Source organism: Ictalurus punctatus, chromosome 15 (assembly GCF_001660625.3).
Source record: "Ictalurus punctatus breed USDA103 chromosome 15, Coco_2.0, whole genome shotgun sequence".
NCBI lineage: Eukaryota > Metazoa > Chordata > Actinopteri > Siluriformes > Ictaluridae > Ictalurus > Ictalurus punctatus.
Window position 1 is genome coordinate 25,152,727 of NC_030430.2, and position 21,536 is coordinate 25,174,262.

At 45.3% G+C, this 21,536-nt stretch overlaps 2 protein-coding genes across 7 annotated transcripts in view; one reads left to right on the forward strand and one right to left on the reverse strand.

The window, feature by feature from the left end:
- Positions 1-5,544, forward strand: part of plcg1 (phospholipase C, gamma 1) — a 58,325-nt gene extending 52,781 nt beyond the window's left edge. For all 4 annotated transcript variants that reach the window (XM_017486793.3, XM_017486792.3, XM_053686450.1 and 1 more), the window contains 5 exons: positions 10-124; positions 228-389; positions 689-777; positions 2,109-2,356; positions 3,011-5,544. In XM_017486793.3, the coding sequence (XP_017342282.1) occupies positions 10-124; positions 228-389; positions 689-777; positions 2,109-2,356; positions 3,011-3,053 (657 nt within the window). In that variant the 3' untranslated portion in view covers positions 3,054-5,544. The remainder of the gene's footprint in view (positions 1-9; positions 125-227; positions 390-688; positions 778-2,108; positions 2,357-3,010) is intronic.
- A 570-nt stretch (positions 5,545-6,114) lies between these two features.
- Positions 6,115-19,689, reverse strand: zhx3b (zinc fingers and homeoboxes 3b). 3 transcript variants are annotated; one of them, XM_053686451.1, is made up of 3 exons: positions 19,383-19,689; positions 6,872-10,352; positions 6,115-6,273 (listed from the first exon to the last, which is right to left on the reverse strand). In XM_053686451.1, exons 2-3 carry the CDS (start codon positions 10,179-10,181, stop codon positions 6,260-6,262), a joined length of 3,324 nt encoding a protein of 1,107 aa, XP_053542426.1. In that variant the 5' UTR covers positions 10,182-10,352; positions 19,383-19,689; the 3' UTR covers positions 6,115-6,259. The 3 variants fall into 3 exon arrangements, with proteins under 3 accessions (XP_053542426.1, XP_017342284.2, XP_053542427.1); XM_017486795.3 differs by having other exon boundaries at positions 19,379-19,689; XM_053686452.1 differs by lacking the exon at positions 19,383-19,689 and adding an exon at positions 15,246-15,608.
- Positions 19,690-21,536: the final 1,847 nt, after the last annotated feature.

The following is a 21,536-nucleotide window of genomic DNA, read 5'->3' on the forward strand; positions in this document are numbered from 1 at the left end:
GCGTTCTAGGTGTTGGGTGCACGACACTTACCTAAGCACGGGCGGGGCATCGTGTGTCCTCTGATCGAGATCGAGGTTTGTGGAGCTGAATACGACTGCATCAAGCAGAAGACTGACTCTGAGGGTGAGGAGTTTAACTTCCTGTGTGTGTGTGTGTGTGTGTGTGTGTATTACATTATGATTTGTTTCTCACTCACACACACGTTCCCGTGTCTTTCCACGTGCAGCGGATAACGGTCTGAACCCCACGTGGCCCCGGAAGCCGTTCCGCTTCACGGTGTGTAACCCCACGTTCTCCTTCCTGCGCTTCGTGGTGTACGAGATCGACATGTTCAACGACCAGAACTTTCTGGCTCAGGCCACCTTCCCCATCAGCTGCCTCAAAGCAGGTGGGAATCACGCAGGAGCTGCTGCACACCACACCGCCATGAGCTCCCTCCATCTTACCGCACTTCCTTTTCTTCTTCATTTTATCATCATGTGTGTGCGTCTGTGTGTGCGTCTGTGTGTGCGTCTGTGTGTGCGTCTGTGTGTGCGTCTGTGTGTGCGCCTGTGTGTGCGCCTGTGTGTGCGCCTGTGTGTGCGCCTGTGTGTGCGCCTGTGTGTGCGCCTGTGTGTGCGCCTGTGTGTGCGCCTGTGTGTGCGCCTGTGTGTGCGCCTGTGTGTGCGTCTGTGTGTGCGTCTGTAGGCTACAGGGCCGTGCCGCTGAAGAACAGCTATAACGAGGATCTGGAGTTAGCATCGCTGCTCGTGCATGTGGATGTCAGCAGAGGCAGAGTGAGTGTGTACACACACACACACACACACACACACACACACACACACACACACCTATCTATCTATCTATCTACCACACACAGCAATGACGTATACACACCACCTGTCTGTCTCTAATTCTGTACGTGTGCGTCGTAGCGAGTGAGACAGACAAAGATCCATAGAGAATGAGACAGATACGGAGAGACAGACAGATACACAGAGAGTGAGACAGGCAGATACATCGAGAATGAGACAGACAGAGAGTGAGACAGGTAGATACATCAAGAATGAGACAGAGAGTGAGACGGGTAGATACATCGAGAATGAGACAGAGAGTGAGACAGGCAGATACATTGAGAATGAGACAGACAGAGTGAGACAGGTAGATACATCGAGAATGAGACAGAGAGTGAGACAGGCAGATACATTGAGAATGAGACAGAGAGTGAGACAGGTAGATACATCGAGAATGAGACAGAGAGTGAGACGGGCAGATACATCGAGAATGAGACAGACAGAGAGTGAGACGGGCAGATACATCGAGAATGAGACAGACAGAGAGTGAGACGGGCAGATACATTGAGAATGAGACAGACAGAGAGTGAGACAGACTGACACACACAGACAGACAGATATGTAGAGAGTGAGAGATGCACTGAATTGGACTGATGGACGTGCAGAGACAGACAGAGAATTAGAGAGACAGACATATTCATAGAGAGTGAGACGGACACAGAGTGAGACAGACAGAGATACATAGAGAGTGAGACAGACAGAATGATTTGTGGATAAATAAACACACATGTAGATAATGAGATGCAGACTGTCTATTCTTTCCCAGCTATCCTTCTTTTCTTCCTCCGTTTTGTCCCTGTCTTTATAAACTTTCATTCACGTTTATTCATTTTTTAATCTCGTCTATTCATGTCTCTCTCGCCCTCGCCCCTCCCTCTCTTTCTCACTCTCTCTCCCTCTTTCTCACCCTCCCGTTCTCTCTCCCTCTTTCTCTCTCCCTCCCTCTCTCTTTCCCTCTCTCTTTCTCATTCTCTCTCCCTCTTTCTCACCCTCTCTCTTTCCCTCTCTCTCCCTCTCTTTTCCTCTCTCTCTCCCTCCCTCTCCCTCTCTCTCCCTCCCTCTCTCACTCCCTCCCTCTCCCTCCCTCTGTCTCTCCCTCCCTCTCTCTCTCCTTCCCTCTCTCTTTCTCTCCCTCCCTCTCTCTCTCCCTCTCTTTCCCTCTCTCTCTCCCTCCCTCTCTCTTTCCCTCTCTCTCCCTCTCTTTCCCTCTCTCTCCCTCTCTCTCTCTCTCTCTTTCTGTCTCCCTCTCCCTCACTCCCCCCCCTCCCCCCCAGCTCGAGAACGGAGAGACGTTGAGTCCGTTCCTCGGAGCGATGGGTGTGATGACGACAGGGAGGGATCGTTTAGGGGACAGTGTGTCCTCCCTGTCCTCCATGTCTCCTCTCCCCTCGTCCCCGGCTCAGGCTCTGGGGTACCGGGGACGCGAGGGATCGTTCGAGTCTCGATACCAGTCACCGCTGGACGACTTCCGAGTGTCGCAGGAAGCGCTACTGGACCACATGGACCCACAGAACCGGTCCAGGTGTGTGTTTATTCGACACGTCAGTCCCTGTTCTCACGTGCGTTACAGCAGCTATAAACCGTCGTTCCCTCACCAGCCCTCTCTCTCTTTACGTTCATAAGACAAAAAGAAATCGCCGCTCGTCATGTGACCGAGAAACCGCAAAGAAAAGAAAGCTTACAGCTAAACCTCCGGCACTGGAGACTCCTTCCGTAAACGTCAAATAAACATCTCCTTACAGAAAACGCCGCCATATCGACGATTAGACATCCGTTTACGTCGAGCGTCTGCCGTACACGTCCCTCTGAACGAGCTGTTGCTATGGAAACGGTAACATATCAGAACGAGCGCATTAATATAAACCTGCGCTACAGTCAGAGCTGCTGCTCTAGAAAACTCATCACCTTCTGACCAATCAGAGTCCAGAATTCACCGGGCAGGTTAACATAAGTGACAACAGGAAGTGACTTGTTTCATGGATGTTCTACAGCTGACTAGCTAAACGTAACTATAATCGGATAAATACTACGATGTGTCGTTCTTTAATGAATGATTGCTGATTATTTTCCGATAACTGCGTGTTTTATTCCTTAATTATTATTCCTTACTGCTGATTAAACTTTGTGATGGTGATGATGATGATGATGATGATGATGATTCTCCTCCCTCCTACAGGTTGATGCGAAGAGCCCGAGTAGGCGGAGACAATCGTGTGTAGCCTCTCCACCCCCAACAACCACACCCCCCCTCCAAACACACACACACACGCGCACACACACATACATACACACACACACGGCCACCCAGGGTCTGGCTCAAGTGCTGATGATGTCATGGACTGCTGTGAAACCTGTTTCTATGGAAACGTTGTCGCCAGCGCTTTTGGCCTACATTTCAGGCAGAACTCCCACCTCTCTCTCTCTCTCTCTCTCTCTCTCTCTATATATATCTCTCTCTGGAGACTGTGTGAGATGAAGACGGTGGGAGGGACGCACGGGGGTCATGCGGCGTAACGAGACACCGTCTGAGTGGCGTGCGCATGCGCGGGATGTTCAGTAGCACGAAGGACTGAAGAAACGTCGACACCTGGGACGGGATTGTGTTTAAAACTACTTTTATTTTTTTCCCATCCCTTCAATCTCTCTCTCTCTCTCTCTCTCTCTCTCTCTCTCTCTCTCTCTCTGGCATATAGAAATATATAGGTCTATATATAAATATATTATATTTATTCCGGCTCTGCTGTGTACCGGAGAACAGCTGCAGCTGATCTGCTCTCAAAGAGCTTCTCTCCCCGTGTTTGTATTATTTAAAACGCAAATTTTTAACTACCATAATGTGATTCTTTTTTTTCTTTTCTTTTCTTTTCTTCCCTTTTTTAATTAACGTGCGTGTTTAACACAAGGGCTTGGCTCCCCCCCCCCCCGTTTTTTCGTGCTCTCTTTCGTCCTCTCACAGACTGAAGCGTCCACGTTTCCCCCAGCACGTCATCACCATGTTTTTCTTTCTTTCTTTCCGAACCCCCCGCCCCCCACCCCCGAGTCGAGCGGAAATCCAGGCAGCCGTAAAGCACGGAGCTCAGGAAGAAGCCCCGGCCTGTTTTTCTTGGATTCTGGCAGGCTTCAGAAAAACGGGACCGGGCAGAGGCTTTTTAATTAATATATATTTTTATTGTTTTTTTTTCTTTTTCTTCTTCTTCTTGATTTTATCGACCTATCATCCTTCTTTTTGTTACGTTATCAGTGTTGGATCATTTTTGCTCTTTTTAAAAACAAGAAAGAGGGACCAGAACGCTAAAAAGGAAACGGTGCCATGTTGTACGTTAACCTCGTTGCTCGCCAATCTGCTCGCGTTTCGTGTTTAGACGTGTTTTGTTTTTTTGGACGAAGAAAAAGTTCCATCATTTCAGCTCTGTTTATTATTATTATTATTATTATTATTATTATTATTTTAAATAATCATTGTGTATTTTTTAAAAAAATGTGTTTTATTTCCATTCGACTCGTTTGTTGCGTTCACGAGAGTCCGTTTCTACTTCTGATGCGACAGCTCGCGTCTAAAAGCGATCCCCGTCTGATCCGATTCGCCGTTACGTTTCATACCGTAAACGCTCTTCAGACTGGTGAACTTTCCAAAATGCTGCGTTTCTAGATCTATGCTGTTGAGCTTTCTGGCCCAGAAATAAGCCCCGCCCCTTCCCACCCTCTTCCCCAAACCAACTAGTCGTCTGTTGAATTGAAGGAACGTTAAATTCGGATCATTTCAGGTGTGATTCGACTCGCAGGTGCTAGAGGGCTGTGAATAATTACGAACTGCTCCTTTAAACCACGACCACGTAACTAATCGATGACATAACCGGCGCTAAAATATAAACATGGACTCTTTAAGAATTAGTATGGACACGTGTTTTTTCCCTGGTTTCTGGACAGCTGTAGTTCAGCGGTTAAGGTTCTGGCCCGGACTGTGAACGATCGCGTAGTGCAAAATACGCTGATTGCCGCTTTAAGCATTTTTTTTAGTGAGCCATGTGTTTTTAAAGCAAGGACCGAATCCTAAAGCAAGGACCGAATTAATAACGTTATTAACGCAACAACAGTGCTAGGAACGATGGGATACGTTTCGATTGAACGCGGCACTACTGACCATTCCTTCTTAATTAGAAAGAAGCAGGAAGGGGGCGGAGCTGTGATCATATACGTTTGTTTTGGAGCGGTCAGAAAACAGGAAGTGCGTAATATTAATAATAATAATAATGTAAAATTTCACATTTGTTCCAGCCATGTTTTATGTTTGGAGTTCTGGATTCCATCTCTCCAAGCGCTCACACAATCCCCAATTCCAGACGAAACGTGCGCTTCCTGCCCGAGCGCCCGAGTCGCCATCTTGTTTTTGATAAAACTCTGCGCTGTGTAAATCTCTTCCTGCTTCCCTCTCCCTCGCTAGCTCTCTCTCGCTTTTCCCTTGCGTGTGCGTTGTGTGAGAGAGTGTGTACATATATATACATATTTATACATTAACGACAGACGGACATGTACGCTTCATTTCAGACATTTTGTTACGATGCTCTTATTTACAAAACGAAGCCTTCTTTTCTGTAATGTGCCTATGCTATATTGAGAAAGGGAACGGAGGGGTATTGCATTTTAATTTTGCCTTTCATATGGAACATATTCAAGCCTGATTAAATAATTAAATAAAGTATTCAACAATGACTGCTTTTGTGCTTAATGTACCATTTTTTTTAAAAAAACAAAAACAAACAAACCCACCACACGTTACATGCAGAGTTTTTAAATGTATTTATTCTGCAAATATCTGTAAAAATTATACAACAATCCTAAAGAGTATTCATAACGCTGAAACACTTTAAACAATAATGAATTTTTTTTTTCTTTCTTCTTCATGGTGTATTTTTTTTTTTATTTTTTTTTTTTTGTATTTTTATTACTGCGGTCAGGAAAAAAAAATGTACACAAAGGCAAGGTGATGCTTGAACTACGGAACATGACACGCCTAGACGTTTATCCGTCGTTCGTGGACTTTTTTTTTTCTTTTCTTTCTTTCCTTTGCTTTTTAAAAAGAGCTCATGGAGAGCTGTGCAGTATGAATCTTTTCCTGTACCTCAAACCTACACGGGTCCTGGACGACTTCTACGAACATCCATACAGTCTATCATGTATGTCTCTCTCTCTCTCTTCGGAGCTGAAATGTTCCTCTCGCTCTTTATATATAAAAAAAAAAAAAAAGAATTTGTCCAGTGACACTTTTTTTTTTGGGTGGGTGGGGTGGGGGTGGGGTTAAAACAAAACCGGAGGATGTCGAGTGCTGGATTCTTCACAAATCTCCAGTAAAAGGCCTCCTGTGGTGGACATCCTACAGCGAGACGTGTCTCTCTCTCGCTCGCTCGTGGTCCCGCACGCTGCCGCTTCACTCGTCACACTCTGAAAAATGAACGCACGAGATGTAATCGAACCATCTAAATTCTTATTACCGACTACAACAGCTGTGAGGTTAGGGGTGGAGCGATACGACCAAAATATCATCGCGATACTCGAAGGCTTTTCTATGACGCACGACATGCATCCAGACTAGGTGTAGTTTTACTCACAAACTGCCAGCGGTTGCATTACAGATCTTAATATTTATAAAAGAAACAATAATAAAAAAAACATTTCTTGCAGGTGTTTTGAGTTAATCATGTGATTCGAGTCTTCAGGTCGACGTTCGTGTATTATAAATTCTTTATTCCGATATTTTTGAGACACTGGACGTTCGATGTCCGTGAGCCGTAATCATCGAGGTTGAAACGAGACCAGGCTCGAAATATTTCACTTTGTGTAATGAATCTAGAATCTATGAAAGTTCCACTTTTTGGATTAAATCATGGAAAGAAACGAACTTTTCCACCATGTTCGACCTTTTTTGAGCTGCGCCTGTGAAGATACTAAAATATGGTTAAGTCTTGATTAAGGAATTCGGGTTTGCGTCATGAATAATTGCGATAGCCGTCATTTCAACATGGAGAAAACCCCCGCTCACCTGGCTCGTCGCTGGTAGACATGTCTTCTCCAGTTGTCTTGGTGGTCTGATCTATACTGAGGTCCGTCACCGTCAGCTCCATCGGTTCCCCTTTCACGTCTTCTTCGTCCTGTTGAGGCGATTTCAAGGCAGCATTGCCTTTGGTCGTGTAGGAGGAAGGTTCCATGTCCTCAGACTTCCTGTCCTCGGACAGTTCGTGTGCTTTTGTTTGTTTTGCGAACCATTTCCTGACCAGTTCCTCACTCAACCCACTGGACTTGACTAGCTCCTCCACCAGGTCCTCCACCAGATTTCCATAGACATTCAAATGTTCCTGAAGGACAGCGATGTCGCCTTTCTGGAAATCCTCGTCTTCTACAATCGACTGATAGTTCTCGAGCCACTTGAGCTGGCCGTTCTTTAGGACGTAGCGACAGTCCCCAAACCAGCGCACCACCTCTGGGCGTGGCAGTCCAGTTTTGGTGATTAACTCGTTGTACTGAGGGCTGCTGGGCCAGTGGGTGCGAGCGAAGGCTTGTTTAAGTAGATGCAGCTGCTCTGGTGTCTTCTTTCCTCGATTTGGTGTTTGGGACAGTGGTGGTGTGGATGTCTGAGAGACAGGAGAAGGCACTTTAGCCATCTCTGGTTGCGGACTTCCTTCCGTTTCACCTTTTCCGTTGGCTTCGGTGACTTTCAGCATTTTGAGATTGATCTTTATCGGGTTGACCTTTGGTGCCGTTCCAGACGTATCCTCCTTGGTCTGCTGGTTCGTTTCCGATGATTCCTCGTCGTCTTGTTTTTCTTCTGCGGTCTCGGTTTTATCCTTTTCACCCTCCACTTCTTCCTGAGCCTCCTCTTCTTCTTCCTCCCTCTCCGCACGTTCTAACTCCTCCTTCTTCTTTTCGGCCGCCACTCTCCTCCGCCGCTCGGAAAACCAGCCGTGGATCTCGCGTCGAGTCATCTTGGTTTCTGCCCTTAACCTGTCCACCTCTTCCTCGGACGGATCGGAATCCTGGGCAAAGCTTGCCTCGAGGGCACGGACCTGGTGGGGCTCCCTTTCTTTGTACCGTATTGCTGTGAAGTCTGGGGACGGGGGCCGAGGTTGACGTCGGGTAGGCGTCGGCGGCGTCGTTTGCTGTTGCCTTGAAGGACTCAGAGGTACCTGTTGAGGGGTTCTAGGCCTTTCCAATAATGCAGCATTGTCTGCACTGTCTGCAGAGGCACTGTAGGCAGAAGAACTAGTGGCTGTTGATGTCTGACCACCAGTGCTCAATTTTGAGCCCTTGTGATTGCGAAAGTGGTAGCGACGGTCACTGAACCACTTCCGTACCTCACGGACCGTCAGACCAGTCAGACTTATGAGCCTGTCCACCTCCTCTTGACTGGGAAACTGGCTAATGAGGAAGCTCTCCTTTAAGGCAGATAGCTGTTCCTGGGACTTTTTGGCTTTATAAAAGCTGGGATCCAGGAAGCTGGCGGAAGGGAGAGTGCGCGAGTTAGCAGATGCTGGTGATTCTGACTTACTCGGGGTGCCGTCACTGGTGGTCGTGGGAGTCGGACTGGAGCTGGCTGTAACGTTGGGACTATTGCTTCGGCTGCTTTTGCTCTCGTTAGTGTTTCCTTTAGTATCAGTGCTGTCTTTAATATCGGCGCTACTTTTTGCTACGGTAGTCTTAACATTAGTGCTGTTTTTGTTCTCGTTAACCATTCTTCCGTTATTGTTGCTAGGTGTACTGCTTCTGCCATTAGTGCTAGATGTGCTGAGCTTACTGTTGCTTTTCATTTTACCATTGCTGCTGACACCCATGCTAATCACGCTGGTGTGATTACTCATGCTACAGCTGTTTGTGCTAACACTACTAATAATACTGCTTGTGCTGCTGTTGCTGCTACTGATGGTGTTGATTCCACTATTGCTGCTTCCAACACTGCCCACCACCATGTTTAGCCCCTTATCAGCCACCAGGGCAGCAGCAGGCTTGGCCTGCATCATGGGCTTGGTGGCAGCTTGGGGCTTGGGTGTTACAGCCAGGGCAACGGGAGCACTGCTGACCTGTATCCCATTAGAGAGCATGGGCTGTGTGACGATCACGCCTCCTTGGCCAACCAGGCTGCCTTGTAGAATGTGAGGGATGCTGGATGTACCCAGTGAGGCCGGTAGGACTGTAATGGTTTGCTGAGAGGTGCTATGCTGAGTCTGCCGCTGCTGACCAGCAGGGGGTGCTGTCTGTATGATTGTGTTAAACATCTTCCGGCGGGCGTCCTCGATCTCCTCTGGTGACCAGCTAATTCCTTGCTTAAGCCTCTGTGCTGTAAACCAGATTTTGATCTGCTCCTCTGGGTACTTGGTAACTACGGTGAGATAGCACAACTCTGCCTTGGTCGGGTACGGAAACTTGCTGAAGGACGTTTTCAGGAAGCTGCTGGTATCCATGGATGCATTGTAGGTGGGAATGCTGCTCAGAGGAATCATCACCTTTGGTAGGTTTTTGGAGCTTGACGAGGAAGAATTCGAAGAGGATGAAGTGGATAAAGAAGCCGAAGACGACTGCTGGTGGACGCTTCTGTTCTGGACGACGGACACGACTTGCGTGATGGCCGTCTTAAGCATTGGAAGGGCTCCGGAACCATTGACTATCTGTATCGCTGACGGCAAGGTGACTTTGCTTGCTGCGTCATTGTGTACGATTGTAGGAACGTGAGTGACCGTAACCGCCGGGGAATCGGCCATCTCGGCTTGCTTCACGGTTGTGGATTCATCTGCGGCAGGGTGAGAAACCACGATCCTCTTGGGCTCCGATTTCCCCTTGAGCATTTTCATAATGGGCGTCTTTGTGATGGAGATCTCCGATTCCTTGAAGATAGTTATTTCACCAGGAGCGGCGATGATCATCTGCTCCACGGTGACCTTCCGATCCTTCCTCTTTAGCTGTAGCGTAGTGGTGACAGTACTGGGGTGCACGCGGGCATTGTGCAAGGCAAGACCTTCAAATTTTGCCGCACTCACTCCGCAGTCCACGCAGAAAAAGCTCGGGTCGGCGCGGAACTCTGGATGCCCGCTGTAGACGTGATCGAGGAAGAGGTTCAGGTCATGGGTTTCGAAATTACACGGCCTGCAGGTGTAAGTGCCGTTATCTTTTTGGGCATTACTTGCGTCCTGCCCTGACAATTCACACAAACTATGGAAGGCCTTTTCACTTGCCTCTACCTTGTGGGAGAAACTGCTTTCCTTAACCGCAGGAGAGAGTCTACCCTGCTCAAGATCATCCTGTAGATGCATGGTTTTTACAGGAATCATGCAGGGAATCGTGGACTTCCTCTTGCTAGCCATGGCTCTTGATATGATAGTTCCACCAAAATACCTCTATATGACCAAGAGTCCACGCTTATAATCTGTCCATGGAGAGGACGCTGGTCTGGAACATGACCGTCAGCCCACGACGAGTACTCCTCCTCTTTTATGGGCACGTCGGGATTGTGTTTAAGGCATCACAAAACTGGCCTGTAAAGAACAACAAAAAAAGCAACTATAAGTAAAGACCCCTGTGATAAATTCTTCCTAACATCATCAAAGAGGTGCCATGAGCACTGCTGCGTTTACACTGCCAAACAATCTCTCAGATCGGATCTTCTCCACGGTCGATATGGGCCACGTTCAAACGAGGTTCTAAATCCGACACGCATCTGATACCTGGTTATTTTTTGTTCGTTCTGAAGACGACGTTTTAAAAGACACTACACGTTAGGGTGGCTACTGAAACCAGGCGGTCTTGACCGCAAGAACTCCTCGGGAAGTCCTCGGACCATGACGGAACGAGGACGCGGTCGGTCACGGCTCCATTTCCAAAGTAAAACGCAAACATCGGAAACGACAGAATTGTTTCTTTTCTACAGCTCCAGTGACTCCACTGGCAAAAGGGTTCTATTGGAGGAACGCGGGAATCAGATATACGTCAGGCTTTACGTATAACGCGTGTCGTACATAAGTATTGGACTTGTGCATCACAATGCAGTCTTAGAGATAACTCTCAAGAGACACAGAGACTGCAGAACCCGGTGTCATGCTATTCAGGGCTAGAAAGCAATCGAGGGTTACTTTTACGTCTGCCAGAGTTTCAAAGAACCTTTTATGGCCTCTTGTTGAGTTTTTTTTCGAGTGCTTGCAACCAGCCAGTTCCCCTCCTCCTCCTTCTCATTGTTACCACTTTCCCAATACAAAGCGGGGACCTAAAAAGGGACTGCATCTCGCTAATCACTCCAGCACAATGTCTGAAGAGCTTGCACTTGACTAATTTGAGTTTGAAAATAAGCTGAAAAGGACATTCAGGAAGCTTCGTTTCTTTGGCGCGTCTTTCAGACACGTAATAATAAATAAAGCGATTCAAAACAAAGTGTGCTCCTGTTTAATTCAGCCCAAGTTCTTTGTACTAGATTAGCCTGGGCGGTCACAATTCCACGGAGATATTTAGTAGAGTGAAGCAAGTTAGAAAAAAGTGCAAAGAGACGAAGAGCCTAAATAGTCCGTACGGTTTCCGGAAGACCCGAGGCTAACGGTAATGGACGAAGCGCAAAAACAATAAACACGAATACGTCCAGACGACAGCGGGCATGTTTACATGCAGACTAATATTCCGTTAATAATCCGACCGAGCGCCAAGTTGTACAGAGGAGCTTGAATTTCTATCCGATGGAACGGGGAGGATGACCCTTTTAATAAAAGGTACAATAGCCGTGTGAACCTCGGTGTTCGACGTGACTGACGTTAATAAAGTCGGTGCCGATTTTGAAATCAGATGCTCAGTGAGGACGCCGTAGGGGTGGGCGAATATGACCAAAATATCATATCACGACACTTGAAGACGTTTCTACGATGTTTCACTTTTGTACGTATACATGAATAACCGAGAGGAGTACGCTGATTTAACGTCTAAGAAAATAATCAGCTTTGATTTTTTTTTAATATATACTGATTTTTTTTTTTTTTTTTTTTTAAATCTGTTGAGTTGATGTTACATTTTTTTTACTGAATCTTTCCAAAAAGGTAGAATGTTTTCAGTGTAAATTTTATTTTTGTAGACATTACATAAAAAGCTACATTAAACGCAATTTTCCCCACACGTTTTTATTTATTTATTTATTTATTTATTTATTTGGTAATCCAACAGGACTGTTTCTCTGGAAGTTTCTCACCGAACCCATATTTCACATATAATCAAATTTTATTTATTTATTTATTTATTTATTTATTTACACTGAAGTACTCCAAAATTAAACTATTTACAATAATTCCAATCTCTGCCATATGTTAAGAGGGTCTGTTTTCTCCGAAATCCGAAATATTTGGTGATTTGGCTGGTACCCGTTTGATTCCAATATCAGTGCCATCTCTAGTGTTATCCAGAGATTATCCCAGCTGTTACGCGAGTGTCTGCGGTGCACGTTAATAACCGAAAGGAAGCAGTTCGTGGCATTAGCTCAGACTCGGATTTAAAAGCTTTTAATCGGTATCCAAGTACAAAGTAGTCCGCTAACACTTCGCCGGTTTACCTCCGGACGCATCCGATTACGACGGTCTACGATATCGGATTCTTATTTATAAATTGTGATTTAGACGCAGCGTAAGTCTAAACGCCCAGAGCACCGTCTGCTCGTATAACGCTTATGGCTAATTCATTCAATTGGAAGCTGGTCAAGTCCTCGGAGGTGCTACGTATCCTACATAAGATTACAAAAAAAAAAAAAAGACTTGGAAAAAAGAGAAAAATCAATATTACTAACGCAAAAATTCCTAGCAGAGAGAGAACAAGCTTTTAACGACAACCTGCAGAAATTTTTGGATTTATAAGATTAGAATATATATATATATATATATATATATATATATATATATATATATATATATATATATATATATATATATATATATATATATATATATATATATATATATATATATATATTTTATATATATTATATATTTTATATATATATTATATATTTTATTTATATATTTTATATATATATTATATATTTTATTTATATATTTTATATATATTATATATATATTTTATATATATTATATATATATATATTTTATATATATTATATATATATATATTTTATATATATTATATATATATATATTTTATATATATTTTATATATATATATATTTTATATATATTATATATATATATTTTATATATATATATATAAATTATATAATATTATATATATATATATATATATATATATATATATATATATATATATATATACACACACACACACACACACACACACACACACACACACACACACACACACACACACACACACTACTAGATGAACATAAGTGCATGCCCATATTCATGATAATTTAGTGTTGATCAGCTGGCCTACGTGTAGATCTGAGCACCGGTACAGTATTAAAATAAAACAATAAATCAAACAAGCTTGCCCAAATGGGAACACCGAGTACTCAATAGATTTTTTTTAAAAGTCTCGGTGTGGTACGGCTCGATTCGGCTCGCTTTACTTTAGCGAGCTCGCCTTCACGCAGGGATAACGCTGTATTACGGAAGCCCTGTACAAACGCACGCTCAGGCCGCATTCCAAGCCCCTTTTCCTGTTCCCTGAACACGGAACCTACGAAGGAGGATGTAAAATAACGGCGTCGTAGAACCTACGCAGTGCTCGACGTGACCGAGTTAGATTCAGAACCACTCGTTAAGGAGAAGTCCCTACTCCCTCAGCGCGCGTTTAGTATCGGCTCGGCTCGCTTGGAACCTCGACCGACGTGGTACTAATAAAAGTACCAGGTACTATCCACAGGGGAAAGCCCCTAAAAAAGCGAGGAGTCGAGTCATAGGGTGCGGTGGAACAGCGTCACGTGATTAGCCTGAAACGTTAAACGGGCTTCTCTCCAAACACGGATGCAGAAATGCAAAACGCTCGTTTTTCATAAACGCAAAAAAAGCACGTTGCTCATTTTTGCATACAGTTAACTCATCTGAGTTTCACGCACTCGGGAACAGTCAGAGCTTTTTTTTTTTTTTTTTGTTAGCACGTGGATTAACGGATCGCGTGATACCGTCCGCTAGCTATACATGAACATTTTTCTAGCTTTAAAAAAAAACAACAGGAAAAGTTTTGATACCCCGAGTTGTCTTCTATCGGCTCACGGGAACGAGGCCACAAACTCACAGGTCAAAGTTCACCTGCTTAAAGTCGGCGCTAAGCAAAAGCCTGCAGAAACAAATCCGTCTTTCACAAGTGCCCCTGAAATCAGAGTCGATGTACGACACTATATCCAGAAATATATATATATATATATATATATATATATATATATATATATATATATATATATATATATATATATATATATATATATATATATATATATATATTGGATACATTCGTGTTAATTTTATATTTTGTCAATTTTGGGAAAAATTGTAGCCTCAAACCTACACTTTAGACAATGTATGTCCCGCCTCTGGGGGCGTGTCTTGTTTTACAGTGGCAGCTCATTGGACGCAAACATGGTTCGTTTATCGTGCATCACGTCTTAAACGCTATTGGCTGTTGAGTAAATCCGTCACGCGCTTCAACACGCGGTCGCTCCGACTTCCTCCGGAACTTTACGGGTACTTTTCATTGACAAGAAAGAAGACATATTTAGCAGAGTAGAACATTTAAAAAAAATATTAGCTCGTTAACATTAAGAACTGATAAATAGTTACTCAACAACATTTACGTTTAGAAAAGCAGAAAGATCGGTGTAAATATGGTTGAGGTTCGGCACGGCGTAGTCAAGGGAACCGCAGTAAACGGGTTCGTTATTTGAAATCCAGCCCAAAAAGACGCCCCGGACCGAACAAAGACGCGTGTGGAATTTCCGTCTGCCGCCAAACGTACGATACGAGTCGAGTCTGCGCAAATATTATTCACTCGAGTTAGTTTAATATAAAGGAACGAGACGTTACCGGCGTAGTCGTGTGGCTCTGACGGCGTACGGATACGACAAAACCTCCGGGAAAGTGTGAAGTCGCCGGAACTACTTCTCTCATTTACCACGTCTGAACACTTTGACCGCCGTGTATACTGTAGCGAGACATTTTTAAAAAACGCTAATCGGCAGAATCCATCTGCACTCAGACTAATTCATCCTCGCCAAGAGGAAATCTTTCAGACGTCGTAAACGTGTTCGCTACGGACGCGGTAGACGGCGATGACGGCGAAAGCGTATCGGCGTGTTCGTTCAACGCGAGGTCACGACAACACGGACGAGGAATAGAGCAAGAAATGGATCGTGGACGATCATGTGACCACAGCGAGATCATCCGAGGCCTCGAAAACAACCCGGTGGTGTATTTTTATTCTTCGCTCACAGAGTGCTTTGATCCTCTTTCGGTCGGGTTGCAATCCCGGCGGCTTAAGAAGCCGACGAGGGAAGCCAGGATCCGCCGCGATGGAACCGGACCAGCTTTATTCTTTCTCCACCTCTCTTCCTTTCCTCTCCAGAACCCGGGAGATGGAAATGCCCTCTGGTTTGGGCTTCGCTGCCACTCAGTTCTGCATGACGGGGCACGGCCTCGCCGAGCCTGCAGGGTCACATGACAGACACAAAAGGGGGTTGCGAAGTGGGCAGAGCCTACCGTCGATCACGTGGGTTGAGCCCTGAGGGAGGAGGAACGAGGGAGTGAGAAGTGGGGGGTTGGGCGGATCGGCTCAGGCTGGGGTGAACCGGAGTGTGTGTGTGTGTGTGTGTGTGTGTGTTGGCGGGGGTTGTTAACTGTCACCGGGCAGAGGAAGCGCTGAGGTGTTTCTGTAAGGAATTTTCAGCCCTGATACCCCTCCTCCCCTCCCATCAAAATCCCCCACCACACCCACCCCCAGTCAAACAATCTCACGGTCATTCTCTCTCTCTCTCTCGCTCTCTTTTCTGTCTCTGTCACTCCCTCCCTCCTTCTTCTCCCCGCTTTCTCCTCCTCCTCCTCCTCCTCCTCTTCTCTGGCACAGAGCGAAGCCTCTGGAATGTTCCGCCTCGGTCCGTTCGGCCAGCAGCCAACCTGAGAACCACGCTGCTTGTTTAACGGATCGACCGTAGACACTCGCCGGTGAACGGCGGACGAAACATCGGACGCCGGTTGTGGAAATTCCAGATGTTCATCAGCTCAGAAACCGCGGTTCCTCCGCGACGCGCGGGTCTGTCGGGAAACCACGATCGCTCGTGTTCGAGCGCAAACCGACGTCAAAACAAAACCGGCCCCGCCTCGTAGTTCGCCCCCATGGCTACTCGTCAACGTCGCCATTTTTCTCAACACACCGAGACCGATCATATCACGTCTCATAACTTCATATATATCGTATCGTATCGTATCGTGCCGTATCACGCCTCCCCCCAGTAGACAGGCCACCTGAGTGAAACCTCAGCGTTCGCCATTTCTGCGCTACGTCCCGTTGAAATGGCGAGGAAAACCACGACGTGAGAATTTTGTTTCGTGTCCCCGTATAGGCCCCGTCACGTCTCCGAAGCGCCTCGCTGACTCGAGCCACGTGACTCTGTCCCCTCCGTAACCCCGCTGATCTATTTTAGAAAGTGTTCATCAGGGATCTCCAGATGGACAGATGGATAGACAGGTTTGAGGTTGTCCAACAGTGTGTGTGTGTGTGTGTGTGTGTGTGTGTGTTCATGGGTCCGTTCCACCGAGTTTGTAAAGACGCACCCCCCTCAAAGAAAAAAAAAAAAAAAGAAGCCTGACTCGTTCCCTTCCCCCAACCTTCGCTCTTTCCTCAACAAGTTCGGCCCAGTCTGCAGGGAGACAGGTCGACTACGCCACTGGTGTGTTACTGTCCCTATGGCAACGGGCCACCCTCAACCCCCCATACTCTCCCTCTCCCGTTTCTCTTCGTCTCTCTCTCTCTCTCTCTCTCTCTCTCTCTCTCTCTCTCACACACACACCCCATTACGTTCCTGGCTCTCGCTGGCTTGTTTTTTCCTCACGCTCCTGTGAGCGGAGAGTCCAGTCCCCGCTCCTATTTCAGCGTGGTGTCCATGTCTCTGAGGTGTGGCTGTGCTCGTGCTCGCCTGCGAACTCGTCGTCGCCCTGTTTAAGCGCCTCACGGTTTTCGCGCGCCGGCCCGAACCGGGTCCGCGTGCTTGAGCGGGACCGTGTTGCTTCATTCCATGATTTCATCTTTCTGAGCACACCTGGGTAAAAACTACATATTCCCTTCAGTTATATCTATCACCTCTTTTGGAGGAAACAGAAGCAGCAGCCAGAACAACATGGCCCTGTTTCAGTGTGCGCCAGAAGCCTTTCATTGATGGCTTCATTTGCTTTTCAATGAGCGAGCGCAGTGGCGTAAAAAGCTCCCAGAAGAGTGTCAGCGATGTCGTTCGGGCCGGTTCAAAGGTCCTGATTAACATCGGACCATCATTCTCAAGCCGCTGCCTTGGCTGAGAATCTGCTCTTCCCAGCGCCTACGGTGTTAAACCTCAGTTTTGGAGAGAAAGGAGGATGAGAGGAGGGGAAAAAAAAAAAATGGCGGCACACCATGCGCTGTGCTGTCCGACCTAAAATGGCTGACATCACAGTCTCTTACCCAGCGAAGCAGTGCAACGCCAGAGACTCGGCACAGGGGCCCGTCCTGATTTTAGCGCCGCCGAGCCCTCCTCGCTCGCTCGTTAGATCGGTAGGAAGGTTCTTGTTTGGGGATTGTTTGTAGATTTGCACTCGCCTACCCTGAACTGTGGAAAGAACAACGAGTCCAACAAAAACAAAGACCAGTGAAGAACAAAAGAAAATAAAACAAAAAATCATCATATCCTGTTTACGCAGAACCCGTCCTGCAATCAGATTCCCGACATTAGCGTGACTTTTATATCACGCACGCCGTTGCGCAACACGGCAGCCCGAAACACGTCTGGATATCTGTGGTTGGAACGATGTGACATCAACAACGTGTGTGAATAATCGAGGCCCAGACGTCGTTCCTCCACCAGTAGGATTCGACGTTATGACTTTCAACACGTTAAATCTTTACAGGAACAACGTGCGCATAAGAGCAAAGTCGACCGGTTTGACGTCGCATACACGGAGCCTGTCTCTTAAATGATTGATTGATTGATTGATTGATTAATTAATTAAAGTGATGCTGAACTCTCAAATCTGATTGGTCAGAAGGTGTTGATTCGTTTTCCCCGAACGGCGGCTCGTTCTCATACCCGCTCATCATCTCTACGGCAACGGCTCGTCCGCGGGTACGGCGGACGCTCCACGAACGTGTGGAGTCGTCGATACGGTGAAGCGTTCTCCAAGCAGAGGTTTAACAATTAACGGAAGGAGTCTCCAGTGTCGGCGTTAAAGCTGTAACCGGTGACGGAACGTGAGTTTATAGCTGCTATGACGCGAGTGTGAACGGGAACTAACTCGCTTCACGGGCCATGCAACTATAAACGGATAAAAACCACGACATGTTGTATATGTTTGTTTGTTTGTTTTTTTAAGGTTGTAACGGTTGGCGAATTGGTGCGGTGTAAAAGGAATACAACCCGACGACGTCGCAGACGGCGTTACGGTGTACGAGTTCGATCGCGCCACCCTGCCCTTGATTATTTTCCTATCGCAGCATGCCGTGCTGTGTTTAATTCCTTACTTGGTGTAAAAATCTAAAACGCACAGTAACGCAGGTGAGCGACTTCCTATTGACGTATTGAAAACAGCGTGATGAGCGTGCGTGCGTGCGTGCGAGCGTGTGTGTGCGGACTGGCTGTATTCCCAGTACTCGCACACACCATCTCACGGCCTACCCTTCATTTAACGCTTTGCATATTAGGGAGGTGAAACAAACACGGGTTTGATTGTGAGGCCGAACTCGAGGACTCGTCCCAGGGCTCTCACTTTTAACGCAGGATTTTAAAAGGATCTATAAAGAATAGGTGCGAGAACGTGTGAGCGTGCAACTCCTGGCCAGGGGCACGTGAGAGCGAAATGATATCCCATGATTCATATTAATGCATTATTACTATTATTGTTGCTGTATTTAAAATTCTCATCATGGCCAAGCATCAAAGCAGGAGAAATGGAGTCATTACTGGAAGAATGATCAGTTTGAGCAGGTTTTACATCATTAATGAGATATACATTATTATATACACACGTGTAAATATATCATTTATAATATACACTTCTCACATGGAGCAATAATGAGACACACTGGGTTAGTTGTGTGTGTGTGTAGTGTGTGTGTAGTGTGTGTGTAGTGTGTGTGTAGTGTGTGTGTAGTGTGTGTGCATACAAAAACAAACCCAGACCCCAAAAATCTGGTTTATACCCCCCATACACACACACACACACACACACACACCTCCTGTCGCCATTTTCCACCACACACTCCCTGCACTGAACCACACTACAGCCAAAACAGGCGCATACACAACTCTGCGCCACACACACACACACACACACACACAAACACACACACGAGAGACAACATAAACACTGAAACACAAACTTACCTACCGCGCGCGCTCTCGATTTTCAAATGCAGGTGACCCCTTCAAGCTGAACTCAACAATAAAAGCGTAAACGTAAATAAATAAGGTGGTGCGCGTGTCCCGGAGGGCCGGAAGTGGACCGCGGGTGAGAGATCTCTGCGTGACTGAAGAACTGGAGATGTTGGACCGACCGACACACACACACACATACACAAAAAAACACCCCCTTTTTCTCTGTCGCGTTTATTCCTATCGCTGGTGCTTGAAAGAAGGGAAAAGAAACTACGTACGTGCGTACGTACGTACAGACGTAAGCCGGTCACGTGGTCCGCGCGTCACTAACTCCCAAAGCGCCCCCCCACCCCCAACCCGCTCGGGCGCGTGTGAGCTCATGGAAAGATCGGCAACCGACGTCCGAACCCGCGTGCGCGCGCTCTCTCTCTCTCTCTCTCGCTGTTTCTTTCTCTCTCTCTCTCTCTCTCTCTCTCTCTCTCTCTCTCTCTCTCTCTCTCTCTTTTTCTTTCTCTCTCATCTCTCTCTCTCATACTAAACAGGAAAGGTGAATAGTATGAGTCCTGGGGTGATGTTCTGTTTCCACGTACTAGTTAGTAGGGTAGTATGCGTAGCAGTTTGATTTTTTTGTTTTTGCATACTACTGTTGGTTTTTGTTGCTGTTTTTAGCACGCTATTTAGTATGGTTGTTAAAATGTCTCATTTAAACTTCAATTTCGTAAAATTAAGACCGTTTTTAATACTATTTAGTAGAGTAGTATGCGTAGTCGTTGAAACTCCATTTTAAATATATGGCGGTTTTGGCACACTATTTAGTACACTAGTATGGATCACTAAAACGGACTATTTAAACTTTGCTTTGATCAGATGAATGACCATACTATTTAGTAGAGTAGTATACATAGCCGTTGCACCATTTTAAACAGACGGTGTGTTTGGCACACTATTTAGTACACTAGTATGGATCACTAAAACGGACTATTTAAACTTTGCTTTGATCAGATGAATGACCATACTATTTAGTAGAGTAGTATACATAGCCGTTGCACCATTTTAAACAGACGGTGTGTTTGGCACACTATTTAGTAGAGTACTATTTAGTAGAGTAGTATACATAGCCGTTGCACCATTTTAAACAGACGGTGTGTTTGGCACACTATTTAGTAGAGTAGTTTTAAAATTGGGCAATTAAAGTTTATTTTGATAAGATTAATGACTTTTTCCATACTATTTAGTATAGTAGTATGCATAGCCTCGAAACTCCATTTTAAATAGATGGCGTGTTTGGCACACTATTTAGTACACTAGTATGGATCACTAAAACGGACTATTTAAACTTTGCTTTGATCAGATTAATGACCATACTGTTTAGTAGAGTAGTATACATAGCCGTTGCACCATTTTAAACAGACGGTGTGTTTGGCACACTATTTAGTAGAGTACTATTTAGTAGAGTAGTATACATAGCCGTTGCACCATTTTAAACAGACGGTGTGTTTGGCACACTATTTAGTAGAGTACTTTTTAGTAGAGTAGTATACATAGCCGTTGCACCATTTTAAACAGACGGTGTGTTTGGCACACTATTTAGTAGAGTAGTATTAAAATTGGGCAATTAAAGTTTATTTTGATAAGATTAATGACTTTTTCCATACTATTTAGTATAGTAGTATGCATAGCCTCGAAACTCCATTTTAAATAGATGGTGTGTTTGGCACACTATTTAGTACACTAGTATGGATCACTATATCGGACTATTTAAACTTGGCTTAGATCAGATTAATGACCATACTGTTTAGTAGGGTAGTATACGTAGCTGTTGAAACTTGGTATTAAACAGCGTTACTTTCTTTTTTGCATACTACTGTGTTGTTGTTGTTGTTGTTGTTGTTGTTTTAGCACACTATTTAGTATGGTTATCAAAATATATCATTTAAACTGCAATTCCATAAGATTAAGAATGTTTAATACTATTTAGTAGGGTAGTATACATAGCTGTTTAAAAAGACGGGGTGTTTGGGACACTATTCAGTACAGTAGTATGGGTTATTAAGATTGGTTAATTAAAGTTTATTTTGTAAGATTATGGACTTTTTTCCCCCATAATTTTACATACTATTTAGTAGAGTAGTATACGTAGCTGTTGAACCAGTTTAAACAGATAGCG